The following is a 27,859-nucleotide window of genomic DNA, read 5'->3' as shown; positions in this document are numbered from 1 at the left end:
AGGCGATTAAGAAAAAGGTAAGCCTTCTTAATCATTTTCTCCATTCTCTTTATTCCCATCTGCCTGCTGGATGTTGAAGTTGGAAGTATTGAAGCCACTCATAGCCTAAGTCCCGGAATGATACTTTGGAACCCCCAGGTGACCTGGAACCACCTTGCACTGTTACGTGAGAAATAAAACTATATGTATGCATGCCTCTAAAATGTTACTGTTTGCTTTTTTATAGCAGCTAGTATTACTCTAAGTAGGAGACAATCAAATTGTGTTTCAAGTTACAACATACCTGTTATGTGAATATGATATTCCTCCTTGAAGATCTTCTGGAAGAAAGGAATCTTGAACTGCATGTGAGGAGTGTGCAACCCAGGAAGATTTACATCAACATCTCCCATAAAATGTGGGAATTCCCAGTCCTGTCAAAGAAAATCAACATAAAAACATATCTGTGATTTGTTTCGTTCCTAAGCAGCAAAACACCAAAAATTGACTTTTTACAAGCACTTATTTTAAAATCATTTAAATGCAGCAAGCTGTTGGATGTTTCAATCTGTAATGGTTATTTTATGTACATTAGGTAGTTGCATGCATTCAAAATCAAAATTAAGTCATAACTTACATCCTCAGATTTTCTCTTTAATGTGGTACTAAGAAGCCAATATAGAATTGATTTGCATCTATACGTGTTTATCTCTTTCATTCTGGAGAGCTGATCTTAAATTTTTATAGGGAGGAAGTGATCCATATTTTATAAATATGTGGTAATTTTGTTATATTTTGTTTCCCTACCTTTTAAAAATATGAACCCTCTAAGACTATGTTTTGTGTAAGAGGACAAAGTAAAGAGGATCTAATTCACTTAACCAAGTTTTTCAACTCACATCCAAGGGCCTTTTATTAATCATCTCTGTTGACTTATTACATGCAATGGAAAAATGCCAAAGACTCCTGTCCTGTTCTCTTGCAATTTAGCATCAATTTGAAGCCGATGATGGAGGGCCTGACATGCTAGCAGGAGAGATGAACAATGAATTAATTCCCCAATGATCTTAGTTATTTTCTTGTTGTAAGGCAAAATCAGGAGGGCTGACCCTCCCTCTCCTAAGGAAGGGAAACAGATGCAAATGAGGATATTTTTAGGTGTCTCATCTGCTCTTGGTTTTTGGATAGAGCACCAAACTGAAGTTCACTACTAGCATGTGAAGAAAGAACAGACTAGATAGACTCAAATATGAACATCTGAGGTGGATCCATAGGCATTCATACACATATTTTCACTCTGAATAACCACTAAATTATCAGTCCTATGTTTAGTGAGTATCTTTTAAAGATATTACTTAAAACATAATGGAAAAAATATGCATTTCAGATTTCAATACATTATTTTAATTTAAAAAGTTAAATCTTTCCATGACTTCTATATATTCAGCTCATACACATATGCCAATAATAGAGTTGCTGGAACATTACAGCGGCCTCCATGTCCATCCCACTCCCCTTTCGGCTGAGAATTCTGGTCAAGGGAGGATAGGCTTCAGAGAAAAGGAGCCTCTGTGAGTGGCGGTCGCCAGGAAAGTTTTCAATGTCTATTAATTTCATGACCTATGAATCACTTCAAGCTGCTAACAAGAAATACACAAAAAGAAAAATGAAATGATACCACATCATCTTTTTCTATTGGTGTGTATGCACACATCTTGTTGGTCTCACCTCCCCTTGTTTTTCAGACATCAGCAGTAAGTAGACATGTAATTTGGAAAATTTGGAAATCCCAAAGCATAAGCTGGATCATTTAGAATATTTTGATCTAAAATATTAGTGGAAATGGATTGGTAATAATACTTGTGAATTACTGCACTTTATTAAATTGCATTTTCCTTTATTTTTCATCAATATTACCTTGCATTTTTTGTTACTTGAAATACTCTTGCTAAAAGAATTGGAATTGAATTTGGTCTTTTGCTAAAATGTAACTGACATCTCCCAAGAAAAATTATGCTTGACACACAAAGGGTCTGATAACCAGAGTATTTTTCCCTTTCCCTGGATAAACAACATAAAGCATTATCAATAGAGCAGTTCTCGTTTTCATTTTTTTTTTTTTTTTTTTTGGTTTAAGGAAGAGAATAGTTCTTGGTAGTGATAGGGCAAGTATAGTTAGTGTACCTTCTTTTTTGAAAGGTGCTCTTGGACTGTTCTCATTTAGCTTTTTATTCCATGAAATGGAAGTTTTCTATTGGGTATGAAATTGGTTTAGTTCAAAAGTAAACTTAAGAGATTTCTTATAGAATGGGATCAAAGCTTCATTCACCAAAAAAATAGTTCCTCAATTATTTCCCACCTGCACTTGGAGGAAGATGAATTAAGGAAATTGAGTGTGGACAAAACAGAAGAGAAACTCTTGATCCTTATTTGGATGATGGCATTAGTGGTTTTTTGTTTTGTTTTCTTTTTGTTTGTTTTTTTTTAAAGAAGGGATCAGGACAGGGAGTTCCCTGGAATGTGTGATAGATGTAGCTGGTGCCATGTAAGAAAAGTTTTTGAAAAGAGGATTAATAAAAAAGAGATGGTACATTCTTTTAGAGTCACTCCTTCCATATGATTTTTTATAATCACCCCATCTTGGTTTTCAAAACCCTTTTCCTTAATCTTGGAATTCCCTTCTCTCCTTGCTAGTCCAATTTTTGTGCTTCAATTCCTACTCCCACATACTTCTCCAGACTCATGATTGGATCAGTGTAAATTCTGGTCTCACTTGACGTAGAGTGGAATGGTAATAATAATAGTTGCTATAATTTGCAGGAAGTGTGGGGCTTGTCTTAATGGACAGCAGGTATCTGAGGCTGGTGATACCTACTTTAAGTAGGTGAAAGAGGACGGAGGATGGTGTTCTGAATCTCTTTAGGTTTCAGCCTCTTTATCTATAAATTGGGGTTAAATAGGGGTGCCTGGGTGGCTCAGTTGGTTAAACATCTGACTTCAGCTCAGGTCATGATCTCGTGGTTTGTGGGTTCCGGCCCCATCTCAGGCTCTCTGCTGACAGCTCAGAGCCTGGAACCTGCTTCAGATTCTGTGTCTCCTCTCTGCTCCTCCCGTGCTTGCTCTCTCTCTCTCTCTCTCTCTCTCTCTCATAAGTAAATAAACATTAAAAAAATTTTAAGGTAGATAGAGAAATAAATAAATAAATAAATAAATAAATAAATAAATAGGGGTTAAATATTGCGACCTCACGGGCTCCTTGGGAGGATGAGATAATGCATGGACAGCAATGAGCACGGTGCTGGAGACAGAAGGAAGCGAAAGGGAAATGGCCAACAAGCATGGCTGGTTTCCCAGCATGATCCCAGGGTCAGTTTTATCCTGAGAGTGAAGCAGAGGAACGTGATAGGTCTGTTTTCAGAATCACACATAGGCTGCTTCCAGGTCCTGGTGAGAAAAGTCAAACGCTGTCTTCCCCTTTCTGCTCTCATCCACTGCACAGTGCTGGCCTCCTGAGGTCTGTGCCTGGGACTTCGATCAGCGTGGTGTTCTCCCAGAGGGCACTGGGAGCAGGGCTTTAGGGAAGGTGCCTCTCAAAGAAACGTGAGGCAACCTCAGGGGGAAGATGGAAGGACATGACCAACTTGGTTTCTTGTGCAATGTGGTGACACTGTTGTGACATCCAGAAAGAACTTAACAATGGGGGAAGGGAGGCACTGCTTCTGGGCAGGTAGGAGCTGGTAAGCTAGCACATGAGTGACTAAGAGCTGAGGAAATCTGTGGGCATCTGGCATTAATTATCAAGCACTTGCAATGTTCTAGCATCACCCTAGGCTATGTATTTATATTTTACCTATGTACAAAATGATTGTGAAAGCTTACTATTATTAGCCCATTTTACAGATGAGGAAATTTGTCTTAAAATGATGTACTTGCATTGTGGCAGAGCACAGCCCGAAGAATAAATACCTTCTGTCAGGCCATGCTTTCTGTGTGAACAGTGATAACAGTTACTGTTTTTCACTCTGAACTGGGATTATTTTGACCTGCTCTATCTGTTCTACTGGAGAATCAATGATGACAGTCATCTCCTGCTCGTCTCCCACCAAAAGCCGTTCTGTGAAAACCTTTGAACTGCATCGCTGCCTCCTACCCAAGGGGTCTCATTTTTTATCTGACTCAAATTTGAACAAGAAGACCATGCCTAACTAGTTCTACACTAAGCACCTGTCCCAGGGATAGCTGGCTTCTAATCACACTGATACGTTGGGTCATTTGACTAACAGGTGATTGATATCAAATACTGAGATTCTCTTGACATTATAACTGGATGTATAGCCAATTTCATACACAGCTTGTATATAAATGCTATGAGAATCATGGCTTGCTTTCTTGCCGTGTAAACGTAAGGCATATACTTTGGACACAAGATGAAAATGTGGAGTTACGAGAATGATGAGGCAAAATGTGTTTAAAACCATGGTAGAGATAGGCTGACACTGTGACTGTATATTATGAAATGCTCATTTAATTTGTTCTTCAAGAAACGTTATCAGTAGTAATTCAAGGCTTCCTTACTCCTTTCTGTTAGTAAATCTAACAATGACTACAGAAGTCTATCACATTAATGGTTCAGTGAAGTAAGAGATATTTAGGCCCATCAGCTCATACCTGCCCCTCCACTTCTCATCAGTTCATGGTGACGAACAGACTTCCATCTTTGTATCTTGCTTCATATAAGAAACAGTTAATTCTCATTCCGATGGGCATATTTCCCATATAAAAATAAATGAGCAGTGCCATGGTATATATCTAATCTTATTTCTTACATACTATGGCTTACTCTGCCTATAGCAATAAAAATCACATTTGGACACTGATGTCCAAATTACATTGGGACATGTAATTTGGACTGATGCATCCAAATCTGATTCTGTCCAAATGTGGCCCTCTCATTCATGGACCACATTTGGACAGAATTTCAGGGAAACATTAAGTATATAGGCAAAATGGTCTCAGGATATGCTGGATTCATCATTCCCTCATGTTTTCTCATTGAGACACATGCCTTGGGGCCAAGAGAAAGAACTTGGTACTATGCAGAGGAACTCAAGCTTGAAACCAACACTGTTTTGAATTCCCCAACTGGCATTCAATTTCCCAAATCAAATGAAGAGACCTCATTTCTATTTAGAGAAGCGTTAGAGAATAAAAATGTAATAACACTGACCACCCCACAAAACTAAAGCCATGGTATCAGAGCAGAAGTTTAATGTGTGTGTTCGTGTGGGGCGCAAATATTGGCCACTTGATTTTTTAGGAAATTAAGACAATAGGTTAGAATTTACTGAAAAGTAGTGATAACCATTTCAAAAAGAATTGACAATAAATTCTTAGATGTTAATAAAAATTAGCAACATTTTTTCAGTGGAATAATGTATCTCCTCTTTATAGGCATTAGATTATTAAGCTTTAAATGGTTTCAAAAGATAACTATACAGATATGCTTTTTTTCATCTTCATTAATATCTATTTCTCCTCATATTTCAAAAACGCATTTAGTCCTATGAATATCAACATCATCTCACCAAAAATTTCTCCAGCTTGTAAAGTAGCTTTTCTATGTTGCTAGTGTCCTAGCAACAGGATTTTAGGTAACAGTGAACTGTGGTGGCCTGAAGAATTGTACTTATGCTTTGGGTGATATTTTTGTTTCTTAATAAGAATCTCGAGGGCCTGATTTCTTTCAGCAACCCTATCCTTTTAATTGGCAAAGTTTCCTTGGTATCACTTGGCTGAATAAATCCTTGAAAATCTTGACATATAGTAGATTTTGCTTATTTGTTTGTTCCTTGCCTATGTCTCCCATTGGAATGTAAGCTCCAGGGAGCTTACATAAGTTTTCCCTGCTTTGTTCACTGGTCTATTCCTCATACTTGAAGGAATGCTCAGCATATAGTAAGAACTCAAATATTTGTCAAATTGATGAATGGAACTCTCTGCAAGTTTAACATATACAATAATCCCTTGTTGGTTTCATGTAAATGGAAACACAGAATGGATTTAGGTAAACAGAGGCAATGCAACACATACTTGTCTTTCTAAAATGATATTACAAATAAATCTGAGGCTCATTATGAAAAAAAAAAATCGGTTGTCCCCCCCCCCCCGCCCCCATAAACTAGGTATACTGGAGTCATATAGAGCATAACCCAAAGATTAAACCATTTGCCAAAGATCACAGAGGAAAGGAGACGGCAGATAACTAGAGAAAGAAAGTGGTCAAGTGTAAATATTGTGAGACGAGTTAATGTTTGGGGAGTTACTAAAAATGCCTATTGGGATGATCCAAGACACCCTTTTAGTTGCCAGATTTACAATTAGTGAATGTAAAGAAATTCATGATACATGTCCAATCTAGTCAGAGAACAAAAAAGAGAATGTAAACCAACATGTGATTAAATAAAAGGGGAGGATCATTTCCCACAGTAGGTGATGGCAGGAAGACCGCCAAGGCAAGGCTTCCATCAGAGATACCCTGCAGTAATTGAGAGTGATGTACAAAAGAGAGATAGTAATTGTGAGTGATGTACAAAAGAGATAGCAGGAAGTTACTCAGATGCCCTTTGACAAACACCTTCTTCTTACATGTTGTTCTTTCATCTTCCTTTAATATTCACTATTTTTCCCCCTCAAGGGCAAATGCATTCTATAATATTTTGAAGTTTTCTCTCAGGACGCACATTATCTATTTTAAAAGATTTTAAATCTTTAGGGAAAAATCATGGCTTTTCAGTTGAAGTAGGCTTTGTCAACAAGTAGTAGAGATGGCAGATCTCATTCATTGCTAAAACAAATCCCAAGTCCAGCTGTAAAGCCTTACTTAAAATGTTCAAAGAATGTGACTCGTTCGTGTGTTTTTGTATATTCTAAGATACCAGTTAACTCTCAAATCATGGTCCAAACAATCTAATTTATCCCAAGGGCCTATTTTGTAATGCTACTTAATGTATTTCTTCATCGATAATTTTTCTTACTTGCAAAAGCCAGTAAGAATTTTCCAGGCTAATTTTGAAGCCAACATATATCAATGAGATATAAGCAATGGTTAAATGCCTGTAGAAAAAGCCAATAATAAGTCAAGCCCAGAGTAGATTTGAAAAGTAAGTACAGTTTTTTGTTACTTTTTAAAGACCCTACCTTGAGGTTCTGGCAAAAGAGAAGTTGGTTTTTTAAAAGCTTTTTTATATTTACACACCTCGAAAACATCATTCCCTTAGGCACCAAGATGGAAGAGTGTCTGATGAAATGCACTGGGCCTCATTAACAGATGTCCTGCTTTGGCAGACTGATGTGATGAAGGACAAAATAAAAGTCAGTCCTGTAAGTGTTTACAACTAATAGAAATGCATCATGTGGCACCTAGGAATAATGGGAAATCAATACCCCTCACTGGGGTGATACAGTTCACTGGTACACAAGAAAGAGTACTTGACATCTGAGAGACTCCTCTGCAGGGGGATGGGAGGAAACAAACCATTGCCTATGACATGTTGCTGATAACTAAAGTTAGTGCAAAGTCTAATTTTTTTTACTGTTTGTTTATTGAGAGAGAGAGAGAGAAAGTGGGGGAGAAGGCAGAGAGGAGGAGACAGAATCTGAAGCAGGCTCCAGGCTCTGAGCTGTCAGCACAGAGCCTGACGCAGGGCTCGAACTCACAAACCACGAGATCATGACCTGAGCCAAAGTCAGATGCTTACCCAACTGAGCCACGTGGGTGGCCCAGTTAGTGCAAAGTCTAAAGAAATACATTCTTATAACTCAATAATGTCCTTTTCAATAAAATTATCCATCAGTTATCAAACAACTTACTTTGCACTTCGTAAGAAGAATGACTATTAACTACCTAATAAATTGGCATACTTTTTACTTAAATGAGAGCTCCTAATAATTAGTCTTTCCCTTGTAAGGAAAGAGTGAAATCTAGTGGAAGGAGGTCCTCAGACAACACACTTTTATGTTATTTGTGAGACACTGGCTGCAGTTCAACAGCACATAGCCCTTTGCTTACTCTGCGCTTTATTGTATTTGCACATTTGGTATGAAATGTCACTGCTCCAGTATCTGTTCTGGCTCTGTGCATGCTGCCAGCAGTGGTCACATTCAATTGTCTGAATGACTAATTTCTTCTATGGGCTATATAGAAAAATTAATTTGCATACTTTCAAAAGAATAGATATTATTGTCCTTGGTAAAATTTTTATTTAAAAAAATTTTTTTAATGTTTATTTATTTTTGAGACAGAGAATGAATGGGGGAGGGTCAGAGAGAGGGAGACACAGAATCTGAAACAGGCTCCAGGCTCTGAGCTGTCAGCACAGAACCCGACACGGGGCTCGAACTCACAGACTGCTAGATCATGACCTGAGCCGAAGTCGGCCGCTTAACCGACTGAGCCACCCAGGCGCCCCTAAAATTTTTATTTAATATTCAGGTAATTTTTATGTCTGAAAAAATGATAATAGTGGAGATCAGTGGGTAAATGTAATTCAATATAAAAATATTCACTTCACAGATACAAGAGAGAGTATGAAGTTGATCTAAATATCAGATGGGTGGTTAAGATAAAACCTGTAGGATTTCTTGCAATGGGTTCATTTCTATGATTATCACTTCTTTCAGGAGTGTCTTGTAGAGCATATATTCTGGTCAGGAGACCAGTCAATCAGCAAATAGCATTATAATATGGTGTCAAAGATTGATAACTACTCTGAAGGAAATCTAGCAGGGTTAGGGGATGAAGAGTAGTGAGTTAGGGGTGGGCGTTAGTTTAGTTAATCAGAAGAAAGCTTCTTCGAGGGTGAACTTTGTATGCAGTACTGACTGGTAGGAAAGAGCAAACCCCGTAAAGTTGTGGAGGAGAAGCGGATCAGCTAGGAGGAGGATGCAAAGACCCTGAGGAGGGAATGAGATGGGTGTGCTCAAGAAACAGCAAGGGTAGAATGGTGGTAAGAGTCCGAGTGGTGCTGGCTGTAGGAGGAATAAAGACCAGTTAGAGCCTGCTGCAATAGTTTAGCTGTGAGATGGTGATGGGGAAACATGGGTGGTCAGGTATTCAGATCGACATGTATTTTAAAGCTATTACCAACTGAACTTCTGAACTTACCAGTTGCTAAAACAACCAGTAGCATTAAATGGGTAAGGAAAGATGGAGGAACCAATACACTTGTAGAAGGTAGGGAAGTGGGTAAGAAACCCAGAGATTTTTTTCAGAATGTGAAAAATTAGACATCCAAATGGAGGTAGTGTGTAGGTAGTTGGGAGGCTTAGGGGAGAGGCAAAAGCTGGAGATACAGATGTGGAGTCACCAGTGCATGGATTGACCTAAAGCCTTAGAACTGAATAAAATCATCTGAAAGGACAGGAAAAGAGGAGACTTATCAAGGACTGAGCATTGAGGCACTCCAACATTTAGAAGTTAGAAGAGGAGAGGCCAGGAAAGAAAATCGAAAAGGAATGGCATACATTACAAGAAAAACAGGAGAAAGTGGCATCCTAGAAGTCAGGTGGAAAAAGTGTTTCAAGAAGGAAGTAGTGATTAACTATGCACCTAAAAAAAACTGAGTAGGAAGACTGAAAATTAAATACAGTACTTGACAATATGAGGGTAGTTAATCTTGATAAGGTCTCTGAGCTCCAGAGGAAGATGATATTGTGGACAAAAGCCTGAGTGGAGTCTGTTCAAAGGAAAATAGGAGATGAGAAGTAGAGGCAATAACACAGAACTCTTTTGAGGAGATTTTATTAGTGGGAAAGGATAAAGAATCAGTAACTGGTGAGAAACTGTAATTGTACTAATTTCAAAGAAATTTTTTTTAGTATAAGGTAAATTGAATTTTGGTAGAATAGGGGACTCTGACACCCTAAGATTCCCTTTTTGTATTTTAAGATGAATGTTAAAATCTGTCCACCAGTATGGATATTCTCTGGTTGTTTACAGCTGATGTTTATTCTGATTGGTCAGTACCTCTGCCGTGCCAGTTGATAAATATTATGACATCACTGTCTGTAAAGTCAAAATAGATGTTTTCCTGAAGAACAAAACAAAACAAAGCAACACTGGGCCAAGTTCATTGTGTCTTGAACGCAGCAGGCTTTTAGAGACAATAAGCCAGATCCTTGCTGCTCTGTACCCAGTGTGGTTTCCTTCTGTTTTACCTTTCAGTAAAGACTTCAGATTCTGGAGCAATCACAGAGTCTCTGCTCTGACCCCCATGGACAACTCAGTGATAACATGAACAGAAAATAAAACCTTTAGAGCAATGGATTTGAACTGTCAGACTTTCCAGGCCTTTCTTCGATGAGTTTTAGGTCAAGAATGTTCATCCTCTGAGCTCTAGAGACAAATTATCAACCCTCAAGTAAGAGAGCAAAGACTAGGAAAACAAGATACATAGGGGCAGGGTAGGATAGAAAGAATAAAATGCATTTTGTTGTTTGAGAATTATACCCTCAGTGAATTGAAAAAAAAAATTGAAGCTATTGATAGTTCAAAGGTCAATAGCCAAGAAAAACCTCAAATACATTGTTTTCCTTGTTAGCCACCTATGGGGGAGATATTCTCGCCCCTCAGGGTCCTTTTGGAAAACAAGTTTACATGCTAGGGTAAAGAAGACTTGCATGCATGTTAGTAGTTGCCTGCCTTTATATTGACACTATTCATTCAGAGAAACCTGAGGTGGTGACAGTGGGCTAGGTATATAAATTTCCCACAGCACTGATAGAGTGATTGTTAAGTCTACATTTCTTGCAGAAGTTCTCTATAGCGCATTCAAGTCACCCATAGAATGGGATCACACTGATATTCAACTAATTCAGCAGCTATTCAACACCCACTATATGCAAAGCATCTATTCTCAAAATATATCAAATGGCAGTAATAAATAAATACAGTTGTAGACAATGAGAGTCAGTGAGGCTATAAGCCTCCAGCCATGTTACCCAACAGATGGATGGTAAAGAAGAGACCAGATGAAATTTAATCGGTAATCTCTAAACTATACTTCATTACATCCCCCTGAGAACTGTATTTAGGAGAAAGAAAATACATGTTGAGGAGATTAACTATATTTTCATACTCTATTCAAACTGTAAGCAAGCCAGTATTCGTCATGAACCTACTTTATGCCAACCATCTGATCCACTGTAAACCACCTGCAAGTATATATGGTAGGAAGGCTTTTTATCATTTTATATGGAAGTAACTCAGGCTCAGAGAGCAGTCAGGTAGCTTGCCCCATGCTGCACAATAGGTACCAGAAAGATTTGTACTTAGGTCAGTCTGACTCCAGAGACATTTCTATACAGCATATCCAGCTTTTTCATGACTTTTTCTTCAGGTTCTAATGTCACAATTATCTTCCCATCTAAAAGCCAACTGTCATACCAATATGTGATTCTATCTGATGCTAACTTGCATTTGTAATGTTCTTTCTTCCTTCCTTCCTTCTTCTATTTTTCTGTTTTCTTTCTTTCTTTCTTTCTTTCTTTCTTTCTTTCTTTCTTTCTTTCTCTTTCCTTCTTTCTCTCTCTCTTTCTCTCTCTTTCCCTTCCTTCCTTCTCCCCCCCCTCCCCTTTATCTCTCTTTCTTTCTTTCTGAGAGAGAGACAGAGAGCAGAGAAAGGGAGAGAGAATCTTAAGCAGGCGCATGTCCAGTGTGGAGCCCAACATGTACTGGGCTTGATTTTACAACCGTGAGATCATGAACTGAACCAAAATCAGGAGCCTGATGCTTAACCCACTGAGTCCCCCAGGTACCCCCCAAAAAGCTTCCTTTTAATGTGTGTTGCAGCTTAGCTTGAAATAACATTTTCTCTTAATTATTTTGCTACCTAACTTCCATTGCAAAGTAAAGGCATGGCAGTGGATCTATATTTATCCTGAAAGTCATTGACAAAGCCTGCAAAATTTGCAGGCTGAGATACGCATTTAACTCTAGATGGTTTATGACCATCTTAGAATTTTTACTGCCAATGCATGGATTTGGCTCTAAAGTTAGAATATTTCTAGTAATGAATACTCTCTCCCCAACTCCTTTGCACTTCGGTTTTCTCACCTGAGGATATTTTTCATCATGTTTAGGCACTCTGATGGCAGACTCCTATATCATTCCATGGGAAAACAGGATGGATTTGGGGATAATTTAGTGCCCACTAGTGATGGCTATCAAACTTTGTGACTTCTTAAAAAGACAACTTTTATGTTCCTTTGGAACTTGTATGAAGGTAAGATTTGTGCTCCTAACATATCGTGGCTGCACATATCATTAAGTGATAAAATTTTATACTATGTAGGTGATGAGGCAGAGCAAAAACACAAGAAAGAGAACTATAAGGATAATAATATATGTATTTTTGCATAGCAATTTCACAAACTATTTTATTTTATCTCTAGTTTTCCTTGTTCTGTGTGTTGAACTGTGTCAAGTTACTTTGTTACTTGGAAACCCTTATTTCCAGGATTTAGTCTTCTTGTTCATAATTATGATTAGTAGAAGATGACATAATTTCCATAAATAGAACATTATGAGTAATTTTATTCAAAGCCCTTCTTGATATTTGATCCTAAATAGAATACCAGTGTAACCCACACTAATGAGTACATTGTAATGTTATGAGGTTGAAGCTTCACATCTCTGTGCAATATATCAGATTTCTAATGAGATGTGTCATATTTAGAAATGTTACAAGCAATATCCTTAAGCATATGTGGAAACAAGGTAACAGTGGACTTGGGGAAGGTGTTAAAATTTATCAGAAAATAATTTTATGCTACCTCAGGATAATATCTCATAAAATTTTTATTCATAAAAATTGTTAAGCCTATGGTTCTGAAAATTGACTTTTAATGCACAGAAAAACTATATGAAAGAAATCATAAAAACTAAACATAAAAACATAAAATTTTGCCTTCAAGCATTGGATTATACTTGGTGAGTCATAGGTAAATGTGAAATTACTACATTTGCCAGTTGCCAAAGGCTTTGCTTTATGGATATGTGCAAATATACACATAAATCAATTAATATGTTATTTTTCCTATATAAACCCAAGTAGACTTGATTCATTACCTCTCACTAGAGAAGAAGTTGGCAAATCAACATCATTATGAAACTGTTCAGGTGATAGACTATGTTCAGAAATTAATTTTCTGAATAAAGTTTCCAAATTGTTTTCCAGAAATGTGACTTGCTGACTTAACTCCATCCCACTTCCAGCTCAGATACCTGTATTTTTAAGACTGCATTTCTCTTTTAAACAGTAAATCCACTCTTTAACAGTGACACACACAGACTACAAATTTCAACTAATCACATATCATTTGCCTTTTAGTACAGATGCATGATTGTCTTAGCCAGAAATGGGTATTCTTTAAATCTCTTCTTTGGGAACAATACATATATATAAACAATGTTGAGGTGTTTTAATGAAATGCACCTGCAAGTTATGCTAATTAACTCAGGGTAAGTGAAAGATTTCTTCATTTGTACTTCCTGAGCCTTGATCGTATACATTGTAAAAGAATAAATATGGGGCGCCTGGGTGGCGCAGTCGGTTAAGCGTCCGACTTCAGCCAGGTCACGATCTCGCAGTCCGTGAGTTTGAGCCCCGCGTCGGGCTCTGGGCTGATGGCTCAGAGCCTGGAGCCTGTTTCCGATTCTGTGTCTCCCTCTCTCTCTGCCCCTCCCCCGTTCATGCTCTGTCTCTCTCTGTCCCAAAAATAAATAAACGTTGAAAAAAAAAAAAAAGAATAAATATAAGAATTCACAATTTTTAAAAACTTTTCTTTTACAAGTCAATGGTCTATCATTTAGCACACCTTCACTGACAATTCTATACTATAGTCAACAGGTTACTCATGCTATGATCCAAAATAAGGAGATGTCCTCTAAAGTGATTTCAGTGAAAAGAAATAAATTTCCATTTACTAATATTATTAAATATCCTGCTTGCCACACCTCTAGCCACCTCTTGCCACATAACTAATGAACAGTTATGACAATGGACACCATGCAATGAGCTAAATGAAATAGTCTCTGCACCAAACACAGCTGTTTACATACATTTCCTCATTTTACTTCTTAAAGAATTCTATAAGGGAGGTTTTCATTTTCCCCATTTTGCAATTGTGAACCGGGGTTCAGAAAAGGTACCTGACTTGCCCACTGCACTACAGCTAATAAGTGAAAGGGTAGGGACCAAATCTTGGGTCTTTCTAGCCTCTGTGTATCCCCAGTGTTCTTTATGCTCCCCAGTGTACTTGGTGAGTAGTAGGAATTTAGCTTGTCCTGGCTCTAAATGATCTATTACTGTCTTGGTCTAACCATTGTTTCTTTTGTCTCTCTCATCGAGCCCAAAAATAAACTACCAAATTGTGTGGAGATGTTTGCCCATAATTGTTGTTTGTTTCTTCTCTATAACCACAACTACCCTGATTTCCAGTTATTACTTTTCATCGAAACTAGATCTTGCTTCTACCACCACCATTTCTAAGCTAATACGTGTTTTGTTTTCCTGGTAATAGATAATCTTTTTTTTTTTTTTTTTACTTTTTCAAAGAATATTTGTATGCTCAACATTTGTTGGTGTCAGCCCTTCTTCTAAGTATTGGTGATATCTCAATGAACTGGGTAGACCTGATTCTAGGCTCTGCCTTTGTGGCGTTTACAGTTTGAGTGTAGGATAAGTATATAAACAGACTCATTTCAGAAAAATGATTAGTACTAAAGAGAAAATAAATCAGGATGATTAGTTGACAGAAGCTACTTTAGATAGGTTAGAAAAGATCTCTGTAAGGATAGAACCTCTCCAGCGAAAGGTACCAGGTACCATGATACATGCTATGGAAGCAACAAGGACCAAAACAGATCAACAGAGTCCCCACCATCAAGTAGCTTATGTCTAGTGGGAACAAGATAAAACAACTAGTAGAGTGAAATAAGTGGTAATAATGGTTGGAAATAAATTAGGGTCTGAGAAAGAGAATAAAAAAGAGGACAATTGAGGGGCCATCTTGGTAAGGTGACACCTGAGCTGAGACCTGAGGATAAGAAGATCCAGTCACACAAACAGCAGAGAATATAGAGCAAAGCAAGTGCTTAATTATCTACTTTATGCCAGGTACTCTTGCAGGTCCTAGAAACACAACAGTGAACAAAAGCCCAAGTATACCCTGACTTCTTGGAGTTTATACTTGAGTAAGTGGGTTGGACAAGAATCAAATAATGGTGGAAGCAGACCTTGATACTTCTGGGTTAACTTGTATGGTCATGCCCATCTGTCATTTACCTAACCATCACAATATCACAGTTTGGATCTATGTAACTCCTCTTGCTGTTCTCCTCAGTGCTAGAACCAAAGAATCTTATGTTATAGCTCCATGATAAACTACTGCATGGTGTTAACTTTTCACACTTATGTGTTGATTATATGCTCCTTAGAGATATACTCAGTCCTTAGCACAATGCTGAATACACAGTAGGAAGTAAAATGAATTCAATTGATTATTCACCAACATTTGTTAAGTGCTTACTATGTGCCATAAATTTTACAAGGCCTTGAATACCAAAGATATGAATCAAACTTCCTGCCCCAAGAAACTTATCTCCTAACAGAAGAAGTGAACATATTAAATAGTACTTATAAGGTAATATGGATGTACTGTAACACAGGCATAAGGCAGGTTCCCTATGGACCTACTGGAAAAGGAGTTCCTCATTCAAACTGTTAGGAAATGAGTAAATTAGCCAATCATTCTCTATCTTCCATTTTCATAGTGACCATAGGCTATTAAAAGTATGTAGATCATCACCACGCAATAGGACTAGGAGGTAGCCATATGCATTGCTCATCTTTGCTATAATTTGTGGAGTTGTTGGTTTTAAACACAGACCAGATAAGCTTTTCCCAGTAACTTTGGTTTATCTAAATTTAAGTTAGCTGAAGATCATCTTTCACAGATGCACTTTTCTTAGAACATTTTGACTTCAGTCTTATTTTCCCCAACCAAGACCCTGCTTACTATAAGTAGTAAAATAAAAAATGCAACCTATAGAACTGCCACAATACTCAATGCATATCATTTGAATACTACTGCTGAACAATAAAAAATGGGACTGGTTTGCAAAATTCCTGGGAGTTAGCAGAATTGTTTTTTTGTGTGTGTGTGTCCCACATTAACCTGAGTCATTTTGCAACATTGCTTTCAACCATGAAACAGACACAAATGGTCATATGATTTCAGATCAGCAAGAATATTATTGAGAAAAGTTACTAAAACCTCAAGATTTCCAATTCCATGGTTAAGGCTGTATGCCTTATTCATATTTAAGCTAGTATTGACTTCAAACTCTAGTCATCATTTAGATTGATTGCCATTTTGAGTAACATTAGCCAGGCAGTTTCCTTGGTCACTATTTACATCACACATCAATATTTTTTAATGTTTACTTTAACCAAAGCCAATATTTTTTATCCTTGACTCTTGAGGTAATTACTTTGGTAAATGACTATGGCATAAATCAGGTAACCATATAACAACTCACCACAGAAAACAGTTATTCACATATCATTTTCCTCAATACCTCTATAAGTAATAAGAAAACTTTACAATCTCATTTACCTTCTTGAAACACGACTTCAAATATTGGTATACATATACACACTTTCTTAATTATATTCAGAGAACATTCAAACATGTATGTTAAAATTAAGAGGGCAGAGAAATTATGTTCTGCTGAAGTAAATCTACTTTTCTACATCTAGTACAAATTTTTTTCTATAAGATTCAACTTTTTCTTTTTTACCTAGTTTCACACTATCAAAGTAATTGAATTAAATGAAAATGTGATGGGAAATAAAATCAAGCCACTTGTCTGTGCATAGACAAAAAACTTCACTTTTCACTTTTAAGTAGCTGCTTTGTCAACCTACAAATATAGTTGGTCTTTAGATAAAGTTATTTTCTTATTCTTTTTCTTATTTACATGTTAATTTGGGACTGTGTTTATGCAGTCATGTTTTAATGTACTTACATATCCATATTAATCTGATAGTTCTACATCTGGAAATCTTCTCTGCTAAGGAAATAATTTACAAAAGAAAAAATCCTTATACATAAAGATAGATTTCACTGTGTTTTTATTTATTAAGGTGAAAAAGTGGAAACAACCCTGTGATAGAAGAAGGAAACAAATTATGGTCTATCATCCCATGGAAAATTATATGGCTCCTCAGAATTATAATTATGCAAACTTTATGATACATGGCTAAGTGAAAAATACACAATACAAAATCGAACATACACTATAATTCTAAGTGGAATCTTGAATACACACAGTAAACAAGACAAAATAAAAATTAGCAAAAGACATGGAGATAATACACCAAATTTGTTCTGTTATTGTAGTAAAATTACAGATGGTTTAAAAATCCCTTGCTTTTCAAATTTCTCAAGTGTCCATATATTATTTTAATTTTGTCATACAAATATTTATACACACATTTCAGTCACTTTCCCCGTTTTCAGAGCAATTCCTTTTTTTTTTTTTTTTTGGCTTTAAATCTCTAATTCCAACATAGTCAATTTCTTCCTTTAAACTCTAACCTCATCCTCTTATAAATCTTGCTTTTATTCAATCTTACTTTTGTTTACTTTTGGCTGAAGCAATTCTTTTTCAGCTCTGGGTTCAAAGGGGTTATAATATCACCTCTGTTCTCTCAATGTCCCCAGTGTGCTGTGAGATTTAATGAGATAATGTCCATGCAGCACTTTCCGTTCCTTACGGAAGGGTGCTGTATAAAAACAATGCATTATAATTATTTATGTTATTATAAAACCCAGAGGATATTAGACCTACAATTTACCACAAGCAGACAGGGTTGGACCAATTCCAAGTGCAGGCTGGGCAATGTCCCTTAATGCCAAACTAGAAGGAGGGATTTCTGGGGCAGGAGGAAGTTGCTCCCTGCTAGTTGTAGCACTGTGCAAATCCCCAGGTGCTCTCAATCTTAAAAACAATATGTTTTGGGTTTAATGTGCAATAGTCTAAAAATTACAGTAGGTCATTTGTATTTACTTGTTATGCCACTCCACCTCTCTGTCTAGTTCCATTTGAATACGTTCCCAATTATTTATGGCAAATAAACTTACAGAGCCAGCGTTAAAAAGTAGATGTTACTGATTACTAGAGATCATAAGATGATCTAAGGAGCTGTGTTCCAATAAACATAACTCAATTTCTGAATTGACTTAGAGGTGATTTAGTAAGGCCACCCCATACCTGTATGAATCCTTTGTCTAGCGGCTGACAAGTGGTCAACCACTCTGTGAGCATTTCTAGAGAAGAGTTACTTGCTACTTCCTAAAAAGGCTCTGACACTTAGAATGTTCTACTCTACATTTAGTCAAACTCTGTCCTCCCATACTTCTGCTTCCTGAAGCCACACTAAGTGTCCATCCTCTGACTCAGTCATTCCACTATGCTTTTTCTTTCATTCATTCATTCACTCATTCAGTCAGTCAATACTTATTCTGTAGCCATTTGTCCATGCCCTGAAAGGTTCTAAAGACACAAAGGAGATTATGACATTTCTTTCTCCTAGAGCATCTCACAGTCTAATGGAGACACAGACATCAAGAGAGATAAATTATCATAAATGTGGTAAATGCTATGTTGCAAGTAGGGAGTAAAGTGCCAAAGGACAGAAAACAGGAAGAGAGGAATCCTGCATGAGAACATTCAAGCAGGTTTCCCAGAGAAGGTGATTTTGTTCTCTGTTGAAAAGATGACTAAGACTGGCTGAAATTTTGCTAGTTGGAGAAACTGTGAAGAAACACAGGAATAGATCCAAATGGGCAGGGATGGTGAGGAGCTCAGTGTGGCTGCATCTGAGTAGAATGGATAAGACTGAAAGGCCAGTGGGTGAGGGCTTTATTTTCAAAGCTTTCAAGACTGGACTTTACGCCACATGCAAAGAAGCCAATTCTGGGGCTAATGAAAAGCATGATCAGATCTGTCTTCAGGGAGATAATTATAATAATTTGGTAGGTTACTGACTAGAGTGCAGAGAAGTTATTGCTACAGTCTAGATAAGACATGATGAGGGCCTACAGTCCAGGGGTAGGAAGACAGGAGTGAGATATGAGAAATTAATAATGGCACTAATGTCAATCTATTGGATATAAGAATCAAAGGGGTGGATTGGGGCGCCTGGGTGGCGCAGTCGGTTAAGCGTCCGACTTCAGCCAGGTCACGATCTCGCGGTCCGTGAGTTCAAGCCCCGCGTCAGGCTCTGGGCTGATGGCTCGGAGCCTGGAGCCTGTTTCCGATTCTGTGTCTCCCTCTCTCTCTGCCCCTCCCCCGTTCATGCTCTGTCTCTCTCTGTCCCAAAAAATAAATAAACGTTGGAAAAAAAAAAAAAGAATCAAAGGGGTGGAGAAGCAAGAGGTAAATCTATTTTCCTAACTTGAGAGCTGGATAGTGGTATCATTAACTATAACCACAACCATACCACAACAACAAAATACAGGAGCCAGAGCAATCTGGGGGAGAATGGTAAGGCAATAAAATAAGTTCTGGCTGTTAGGTAAGAGGTTCCTATAGGATAGTGAAGTGGTGATGTCCAGAAGACAACTGAAAATGTGGATCTGCAGCTTGGAGAAGAAGTCAGAGCTGGAAATAGACTGAAAAAAATATTCCAAATAAAATAAATAGAACAAAATAGTTTAGATGAAATCAGTTGAATACCTAGTGAGGCACTACTATGATCTCTCTTATTCTTTTAAGGCTGTTATTTCTTCCTAAGATGCTATTGACACCATGAACTCATTCAGAAGATAATAATATAAATGTGAAATGGATGAAAGGAACTTAATTTAACTACATTTTGCTTTTTTATAATTTTTCATTTAGGTTTAGTTGAGTTGTGGTTTATAAGTGCAGTTCTTCTTGTTTATCTGTTGTAATTTGTTATTGTAATTTGTTATTATGTAATCCTATAATTTGTCATTTTTATTCTAGCACATAAATTTATCTTCTCTAAGATACACTCAAAAGGAAGAGTAACTTAAGGCATTTCAAGACCTCTTAGTCTTAAAAAAAATGCCTCACCACCCCACACATACACTTGGAAGTCAACCAGTGGGTCTCCCAAATGCACATAAACGCAGTTCTCTCTTTTACCAAGTAGCATCTGGCTTTTCCTTTATTTTGTCTATTCTGACTCACAACAGATATCAACTACAGAGGACAATGTCCATTAACTTTCTGGAAAAGTGCTGGAAAGACACTAAGGATTCTAATTAGCCTCTCTCTCTCCATGGTTAGAACTGCTGGTTTTGCCTCCAGCTAACTATTGCCGAAGATGTTCCTGTTCTGCTACTTCTCAGGATCTACCACTAGGCTGATCCATCCTCATTCTTTCTGTTCTAGGCAACCCAGTCTTCTGGTGCTATATGTAGGTTACTTCTATCAAGATTCTCTGTGTCAACTTTCTATTCCTGTAGGATGGATTATTTCCCAAAATACTCCTCAGTCCATCTGCAAATGGAATCTTGACAGGCCAATCTCCTAGGACTCTCCATACATATTTGATCATATCTGATTCAAGGTAAATACAGATTGGTTGATTATGGGTAATGCCATACATTTCAAGTGGAATAACCAGAACAGAGTCTAAATAACTTCCAAAGCCAACGAAAAGGAATTGTCAAATCAAACAGAACTTAATCTTTTGATGTCTCAGACTTTCATTTTGAGAAACTCAAAACACTATTTCACTATTAATTCAAACAGAAATTTGATCATTCTAAAGCAATATCAAACAGAAGAGAGATAGATTTCTAAACAAGTACATACAGCTAAAAAGGCCAAGTTGTACAAGAAAAACTCATTTTTCAAGTTACTGTGCACCATTTAATTTTTACAACATCATGCATGAAATTTTAGTTACCTCAGCCTTGGGAAATAATAATAAAAACAGCACCGTATATCCATTTACTTTGGGTCTACTGATTTTATTATTTTTAATACTAATAAAAAGTTATATAATATAAGTATGCTGGCCAGATTAATTCTAATTGCATTCTTTTCCCAATGATTATGGTTCTGCATGGAATTTTCAAAAGTATTGAGAAAACATAAAATTTCTTCCTATGACTAATTCTCTTTACAGCTTGATACAACTAAAAATTGTTTCCCAAATTAAAAGCACTTTATTTTATTTTCAGTGAATTTTTTTTTTTACAACTTGTAGTTACCATGCATATATGTCTGCCTTAAAGAACAAACAAAAGGGAAAAAGGCATGAAAAGTGAATAAAAATAAAAGGAAGATAAATCTGTTTACCAGCTTCCTATCTGACCCCAATGCAGAAAAGGCTTTACTGAGGGCAACTGCTGAGAAATGCAATTTCAGTTTTTTTTTTTGTTTTTTTTTATGCCACAGTGATACATCTACCAATGCCAGTGCTGTGTAGAGAACAGGATTGTCATCTTAAAAGCAGTTTAGTTTTCAGAAATCACTTGGGATAAGTTGTTAGAATGCTCTAGACTACATTCTAATTGCTATAACTCACTTGGATTTTGACAAGTGCAATAATTTTATGTAAATTTAAAAATAAATTTTATTAAAAATTCACAAACAAAACAAAATTAATTTTTTCATTTTTTGTATCAGATTTTTGTATCAGAATCAGAATTTGTTTGTAGGCCTTGAATGAATACAAAAGCAATGTCAGGCAAGCCTTTCCTAATGAAGACAGGCTAGTCCCAGCAATAAATTATTTTCACAGGAGACAGAAATAATTTTGAGAATCTTAAAGACAATATCAATGATATGGGCCTATCCTTTGGATAAGGACTGGGTCAGGGGAAAACACAATCCACTGGCTGGCTCTACCAGCCTGTATTTCATTTCCTTAAATGGATGTTTGAAGAGGAGATCATCGTGACCTTCTTGGGATGCCACCTTTGCTTTCTCTGGCTGAATTAGGTGTACCGTGCATATGGTAAGCCTGCTGACTTTGTCTTTCTCCTCTGCTAGATTATGATACCTTGAAGGCAGACACAACGTCTTATTCACCTTTTATGTTCTTAGCACCCGATACAGTGTTGAGAGTATAGTAAGAGAAAACAGAAATTGTTGAAAGAATGGGTGAGTGAGTTGAGAGAGTGAGTCTGTTCCACAAAGCAGCTGCGTTCTTCTAAATTAGGAAAAATTGACAGATTAAGCCCCAGGGGAGAGAAAGATGCTATTTTCAAAAGAGTGTTCAGCATTTCTCCAGGAACCAAAAATGCAGATTCCAGAATGTATTCTCACATGGAGTGAAAGACACTGGCAAGTAGTGCTCTGAAGCTGATCTGACAAGACTGTCAGTCACCATGCTGTGATCCACAATGGAGGGATAGTGTGAGCACTCGGAACGGAGCAGCTTGCACTTCTTAAACCAACGCAAACTAAAGGAGCCTAATTTCCTCCGTGATGAATTTTGCTAGAACACCCAAACAACTGGTTCGCATTTTCATAGATGTTGAAATAACTACCTCATTCATCTTTTACTGAATGGGTGGCTTTCTTTTAATATGTGGTTGTAATGAAGAAATTTACTTCTTGTTTGTTTAAAAAACAGAAAATAATTTGTGTAACAGAAGCCCCAGAGAATGTATTGATCAGATCTATTAACTTTCACAGGAAAAAGAATTAAACATAGATTTGCAACAGTTTGATGCTACACGTTCTATCAGACTTTATGATCTAAGCCTGTGAAGTTAAGGATCACTGCTCTCAGTCTGTAGTATTTTAAGAGAAGCAGTTTGTTTGAACTCCTGTACCAGGGGATCTCTGTTAAAAAGCTAGGGCTTAATAAAAATAATAATAATAATAAGATAATAATAATTTCAGTACTCATTGTGATTGGGAAAGACTTTCATCCAAAGAATGTTGCTTTCATTATTTCAGTGGAACAGGACTCTAAACCTGGAGATAAAGGCTAGCGTATAAAGGAATCAGCTCTTTAAAAAAAGCAGTAAGAACTCTTAAAGGATAAGAAAAGAGTCAGCTTTGTAGAAAAAAAAATGCTGGTGGGAGAAGAATCCATTCTATTGGCCCCAACTCTTACCCTCAAACTCCTATCTATGCCTTTGGGTTTTCTTAGTTTGGTCCTCCAGTCATCAGCATACTTTACCCCAAAGGTATAAATGCCCCCTTCTCTAATCCAAAGACAAAAAAACACTAGTAGACAAAATATCTTTCCCTGTGTTCTTTTCAATATAACCAGATTTAGTATTAACTCCAAAGAAATTTTTTTAAAAATTGAGTTAGAAGCACAAATTTTTTAAGTTTCTGAAGCTACAGTAATATTTTTGTGTTGTATTTTGTTTTAAATCCAGTATAGTTAACATAGAGTGTGATATTAGTTTCAAGAGTGCAATATTGAAACTATAGTAATTAATGCCATCACCTACTAGGCACTAAGAACCCATTATCTGATGTGTTCTGTTTTAAAGTCATCCTTAGTAATTTCCAGGATGTTCTTGGTGTTAAATAGTGTTTCTGTTTTAAGGTAATCTCAGTAAAAACAGTTTTTATAGCCTCTTGAAGTGAAACACAATCTACTCCCAAAGTTTCCTCTTCTTTTTTTAATCACAATGCCCAGGTGAGATTCCAACTAGAAGCTGAGTCAAATACTTTCTACTACTCCATCAGTCACTATTTGTGCACAGCCCTCTTATGTAGCATAAACAAACCCCTCTAAGCCATGGTGTTCAGTTCTGACCCATTGGGTTCCACCCTTGCAGAGTTATTTTAATTGCTCTACAGTAAGACTCAGATACAGGTACTTTTCAAAGGCTCATGAAATTTTAATGTGTAGTCTGATTTAAAACCATTGCTGTAAGAGCTGAGTAAAGAAAAATTTACAGGAAAAATTCTGATGATAGAGGACAGTTAATGGTCTTTGGATTTCTCTGAGTTTTAAAAAGCTTTATCTTCTCACTTTGATCCCATGATTGCTAACTCTTGTACGAAAATCACCTCTATTTGACAGCTACATGCAAAAGCATGAAACTGGACCACATTCTTACACCATACACAAAAGAAACTCAAAATGGGTTAAAGACCTAAATGTGAGACCTGAAACCATAAAAATATTGGAAAACAGCATAAGCAGTAATTTCTTGACATTGGCTATAGCAACTTCTCTCTAGATACGTCTCCTGAGACAAGGGAAACAAAAGCAAAAATAAACTGTTGGGACTACATCAAAATAAAAAATTTCTGCATAGCAAAGGAAACCATCAACAAAACTAAAAGACAAATTACTGAATGGGAGAAGATATTTGCAAGTAACATATCTGATAAAGGGTTAGTATCCAAAATATATAAAGAAGTAATACAATCCAACACCAAACAAAACAAAACAAAACAATGTAATTAAAAACTAAGCAGAAGACATGAATAGCTATTTCTCCAACAGACACATGAAAAGATGCTCAACATCATTCATCATCAGGGAAATGCAAATCAAAACTACAGTGAGATATTACCTCATACCTGTCAGAATGGCTAAAGAAAAATACTCAAGAAATAACAAGTGTTGGCAAAGACGTGGAGAAAGGGGAAACCTCATGCACCGTTGGTGGGAATGCAAACTGGTGCAGCCACTGTGGAAGAGAGTATGGAGGTTCCTCAAAAAGTTAAACATAGAACTACCCTATGATCCAGGAATTGTACTACTGGGTATTTATGCAAAGAATATGAGAACAGTAATTTGAAGGAATATATGTACCCCTATGTTTACTGCAGCATTATTTACAATAGCCAAATTATGGAAGCAGCCCAAATGTCCACTGATAGATGAATGGATAAAGAAAAGGTGTATGTGTGTATATATATGTATATCTATGTCTATATCTATATCTATATAATGAAACGTTATTTGGCTGTAAAAAGGAATGAAATCTTGCTATTTGCAACAACATGGACAGATCTAGAGCATACGATGCTAAGCAAACTAAGCCAAAGAAGGACAAATACTATATGATTTCACTGGTATGTGGAATTTAAGAAACAAAACCAATGAACAAAGGGGAAAAAAGAGACAGATAAACAGAAAAACAGAATCTTAACTGCAGAGAATAAACAGAGGGTTATCAGAGGGACAGCAGGTGGGGGAATGGGTGAAATAGCTGAAGGGCATTAAGAGTATACATTTTATTATGTTATTTTATTTTGTTTTATTTTATTTTATTTTATTTTATTTTATTTTATTTTATTTTATTTTATTTTATTTTATTTTATTTATTTTTAGTTTATTTATTGATTTTAAGATAGAATCTTAAGCAGGTTCCATGCTCAGCACAGAGCCTGATGCAAGGCTCGATCCCATGACCCTGGGATCGTGACCTGAGCTGAAATCAAAGGTTGGATGCTCAACCAACTGAGCCACCCAGGTGCCCCAAGAGTACACTTTTCTTGATGGGCACTGGGTAATATATGAAACTGCTGAATCACTATATTGTACAACTGAAACAAATATAACATAAGCTCATATATGGAAGACTTGGGGTTTATGATATGAGAGTTTCCTACTTAACAAAACACATAAATGCCATCGAAACTGTGGGTTTATGTTGAAAGACAAGAATATTTCACAGAAACTAATACTATTTTCCTTTATAAATACTTAAAACTTAAGTGCCCTTAACCCAAGAGTATTCTTGGGAACACACCCAAGATTTTTATGGTTCTATCACAGGCTGCGAACTTGCTGGAGCTCAAATTTATTTCTACATCTTTGTAGCCTAAGTAGAGGTTTAAAATGCATGGCTTTTGAGATCCTTCCAGAATCTGTTACCTGTGGGAAAAATTTCAAACTTTTAATTTAGAACACTATTTGCCATGGAATAAAAGATTTGAGGATAGACAGTACTGATTTAATTGCAAGATTACACAATGGAAGAAAGGTCCCTTTTTAACTAATGTGTGTGGGGGGGGCAGTGTCTGTAAAGATAGATTGGCTAAAATCAAGATGGAGAAGACTTACAAATAAATTACACTCAATTATCTAAACAAATGGAAAATCGATGTCCTTATCAGAAAAAAAATTAACTCATTGGCATTGAAAAATGATCTCTTCTCACATGGCATACCTCAGAGGGGCATTATTTTCAATGATATGCTTCTTCATACAACCATGTGCAAAGGGACAGCCATTAAGCCTCTTCAGTGAGCTGAAGATTTTACTTGGCCTATGAAGTCTTTTCCCCTGTTGGAAAACTCATCAGTTAAAATCCATATAGACTGTCAACTACAGAGTAAGCACTCAACTCTGAAATCACTCTGCTGATTCAAACTGTGTTCTGAAGGGAATTGGCCAGGCTGTATTGGACACAACGATGAACAACTCAGCAACATATGCTGACGTGACACACTCTGCCAAACAAGGAACCAAGCATGTCCTGCTGCCTCCGCCCCCAGCTAGTGCAGTGTGTGCAAGAGTCTAGGAGACAAAGAGACTTACTGAGTACTTCCACTATTATGAAGAACAACAAAGAGAATGAGAGCACACATGACAGAGATGGACAGAGAGAAAGAGAGAGAGAGACTCATGTGCATTTTGTGTACTGCATGCTGTCTGTGCATTTGGATGAGAGATTCTGAACAACTACACTTCAAAATAGATTTTGAAGTGGGATGACAGACAACCCCATTTATCTGTTGTGTGAATGATGGACATACAGTAGGCATCATTATGCAGAAACAAAAAGCTGTGTAGGTAAATTAATTTCGATCCACATTTATAGACTATTGCAGGTGGTATACACCATTACTAAAGCGACATGTCATTTATAAATGAACTATGCTACCAAGCATTTGTCCAGAATATTCAGGAGCATAATAGGGGGAGAGCAGTGTGAACAAATAACAGAAGTCTCATTTCCTCGCTAAGACTTAGATTGAAATGATTTAAGTTAACTTATTTAAATATAATGAAATAAAAAAAATTATTTTTATTGAACTGATACAATTTTAGGGGGGAAAAGAGTCTAATACTTTTAAAGATGGAGTTTCACAGATTTCAATTGCTTCATTTGTTGAAGAGAAAACTTTAATAGATCTGTAAGGCCCCTTTAGCTCTAAAATATTGTTTCTCTAGAAATGAAATTAATAATCTTAGTAGAGGATAAGTAGTTACACTATTCCTCACTATCATCTTAGTTATGTAATCCTATAAAAGAGAATCTAACAGTAGTTAGCAAGGCTCACTATTTAGATGTATTTTTGGCTTTAAAATGTATAATTACGTCTGTACACACAAAATAACAATCAGAAAATAAATAAATGCTGATATGTTGACTGTGTAAATGAATAGCAATTAGCTTTCTATTCACCTTAATCCCTACAGACTTCTGTGTTTGATCAGTCTTTAGTCCTTTACTATCTGAAAGATAATTATAAAGCTGACGGTACTAATAATGGACACAAATCATTTAGGATCTATTTTGTGCTCTATACTTAACATATTTAATCTCTGCAGTAACATTATGAATGTATGATTTATCTGTTTTATAAAACAAGAAAATGTAAACTCAACTGAGAGAGGTAAAATAACCTACTCAAGGTGTCCCATCTACTCCATGACAATACCAGGTACTGAATTCAGCCCAGGCTGCCTTCAGGGCGCTGCTCTTTCCCCTAAAAGGGACCAAAGGGAATATTCATTCACAAATGAAAGCAGGTGAAGTGAACCACAATTCAGAGCTAATGCAGTTCCTTCCAGATTCCCTCCAGAGACCTCAGCTCAGACAACTCTGCTTAGACAAC

At 36.7% G+C, this 27,859-nt stretch overlaps 1 protein-coding gene across 4 annotated transcripts in view; it reads right to left on the bottom strand.

Annotated features, from left to right (window-relative positions):
- TMEM117 (transmembrane protein 117) overlaps positions 1–27,859 on the bottom strand; it is a 496,769-nt gene that overhangs the window by 26,391 nt on the left and 442,519 nt on the right. For all 4 annotated transcript variants that reach the window (XM_047066667.1, XM_047066664.1, XM_047066665.1 and 1 more), the window contains one exon: positions 284–413. In XM_047066667.1, the coding sequence (XP_046922623.1) occupies positions 284–413 (130 nt within the window). The remainder of the gene's footprint in view (positions 1–283; positions 414–27,859) is intronic.

The sequence above is a fragment of the Lynx rufus genome, unplaced genomic scaffold (genome assembly GCF_022079265.1).
Source record: "Lynx rufus isolate CCGP_SWC_20201006 ecotype Redwood Valley unplaced genomic scaffold, mLynRuf1.p SCAF_7, whole genome shotgun sequence".
Lineage (NCBI taxonomy): Eukaryota > Metazoa > Chordata > Mammalia > Carnivora > Felidae > Lynx > Lynx rufus.
This window is presented reverse-complemented; position numbering and strand designations above follow the sequence as displayed.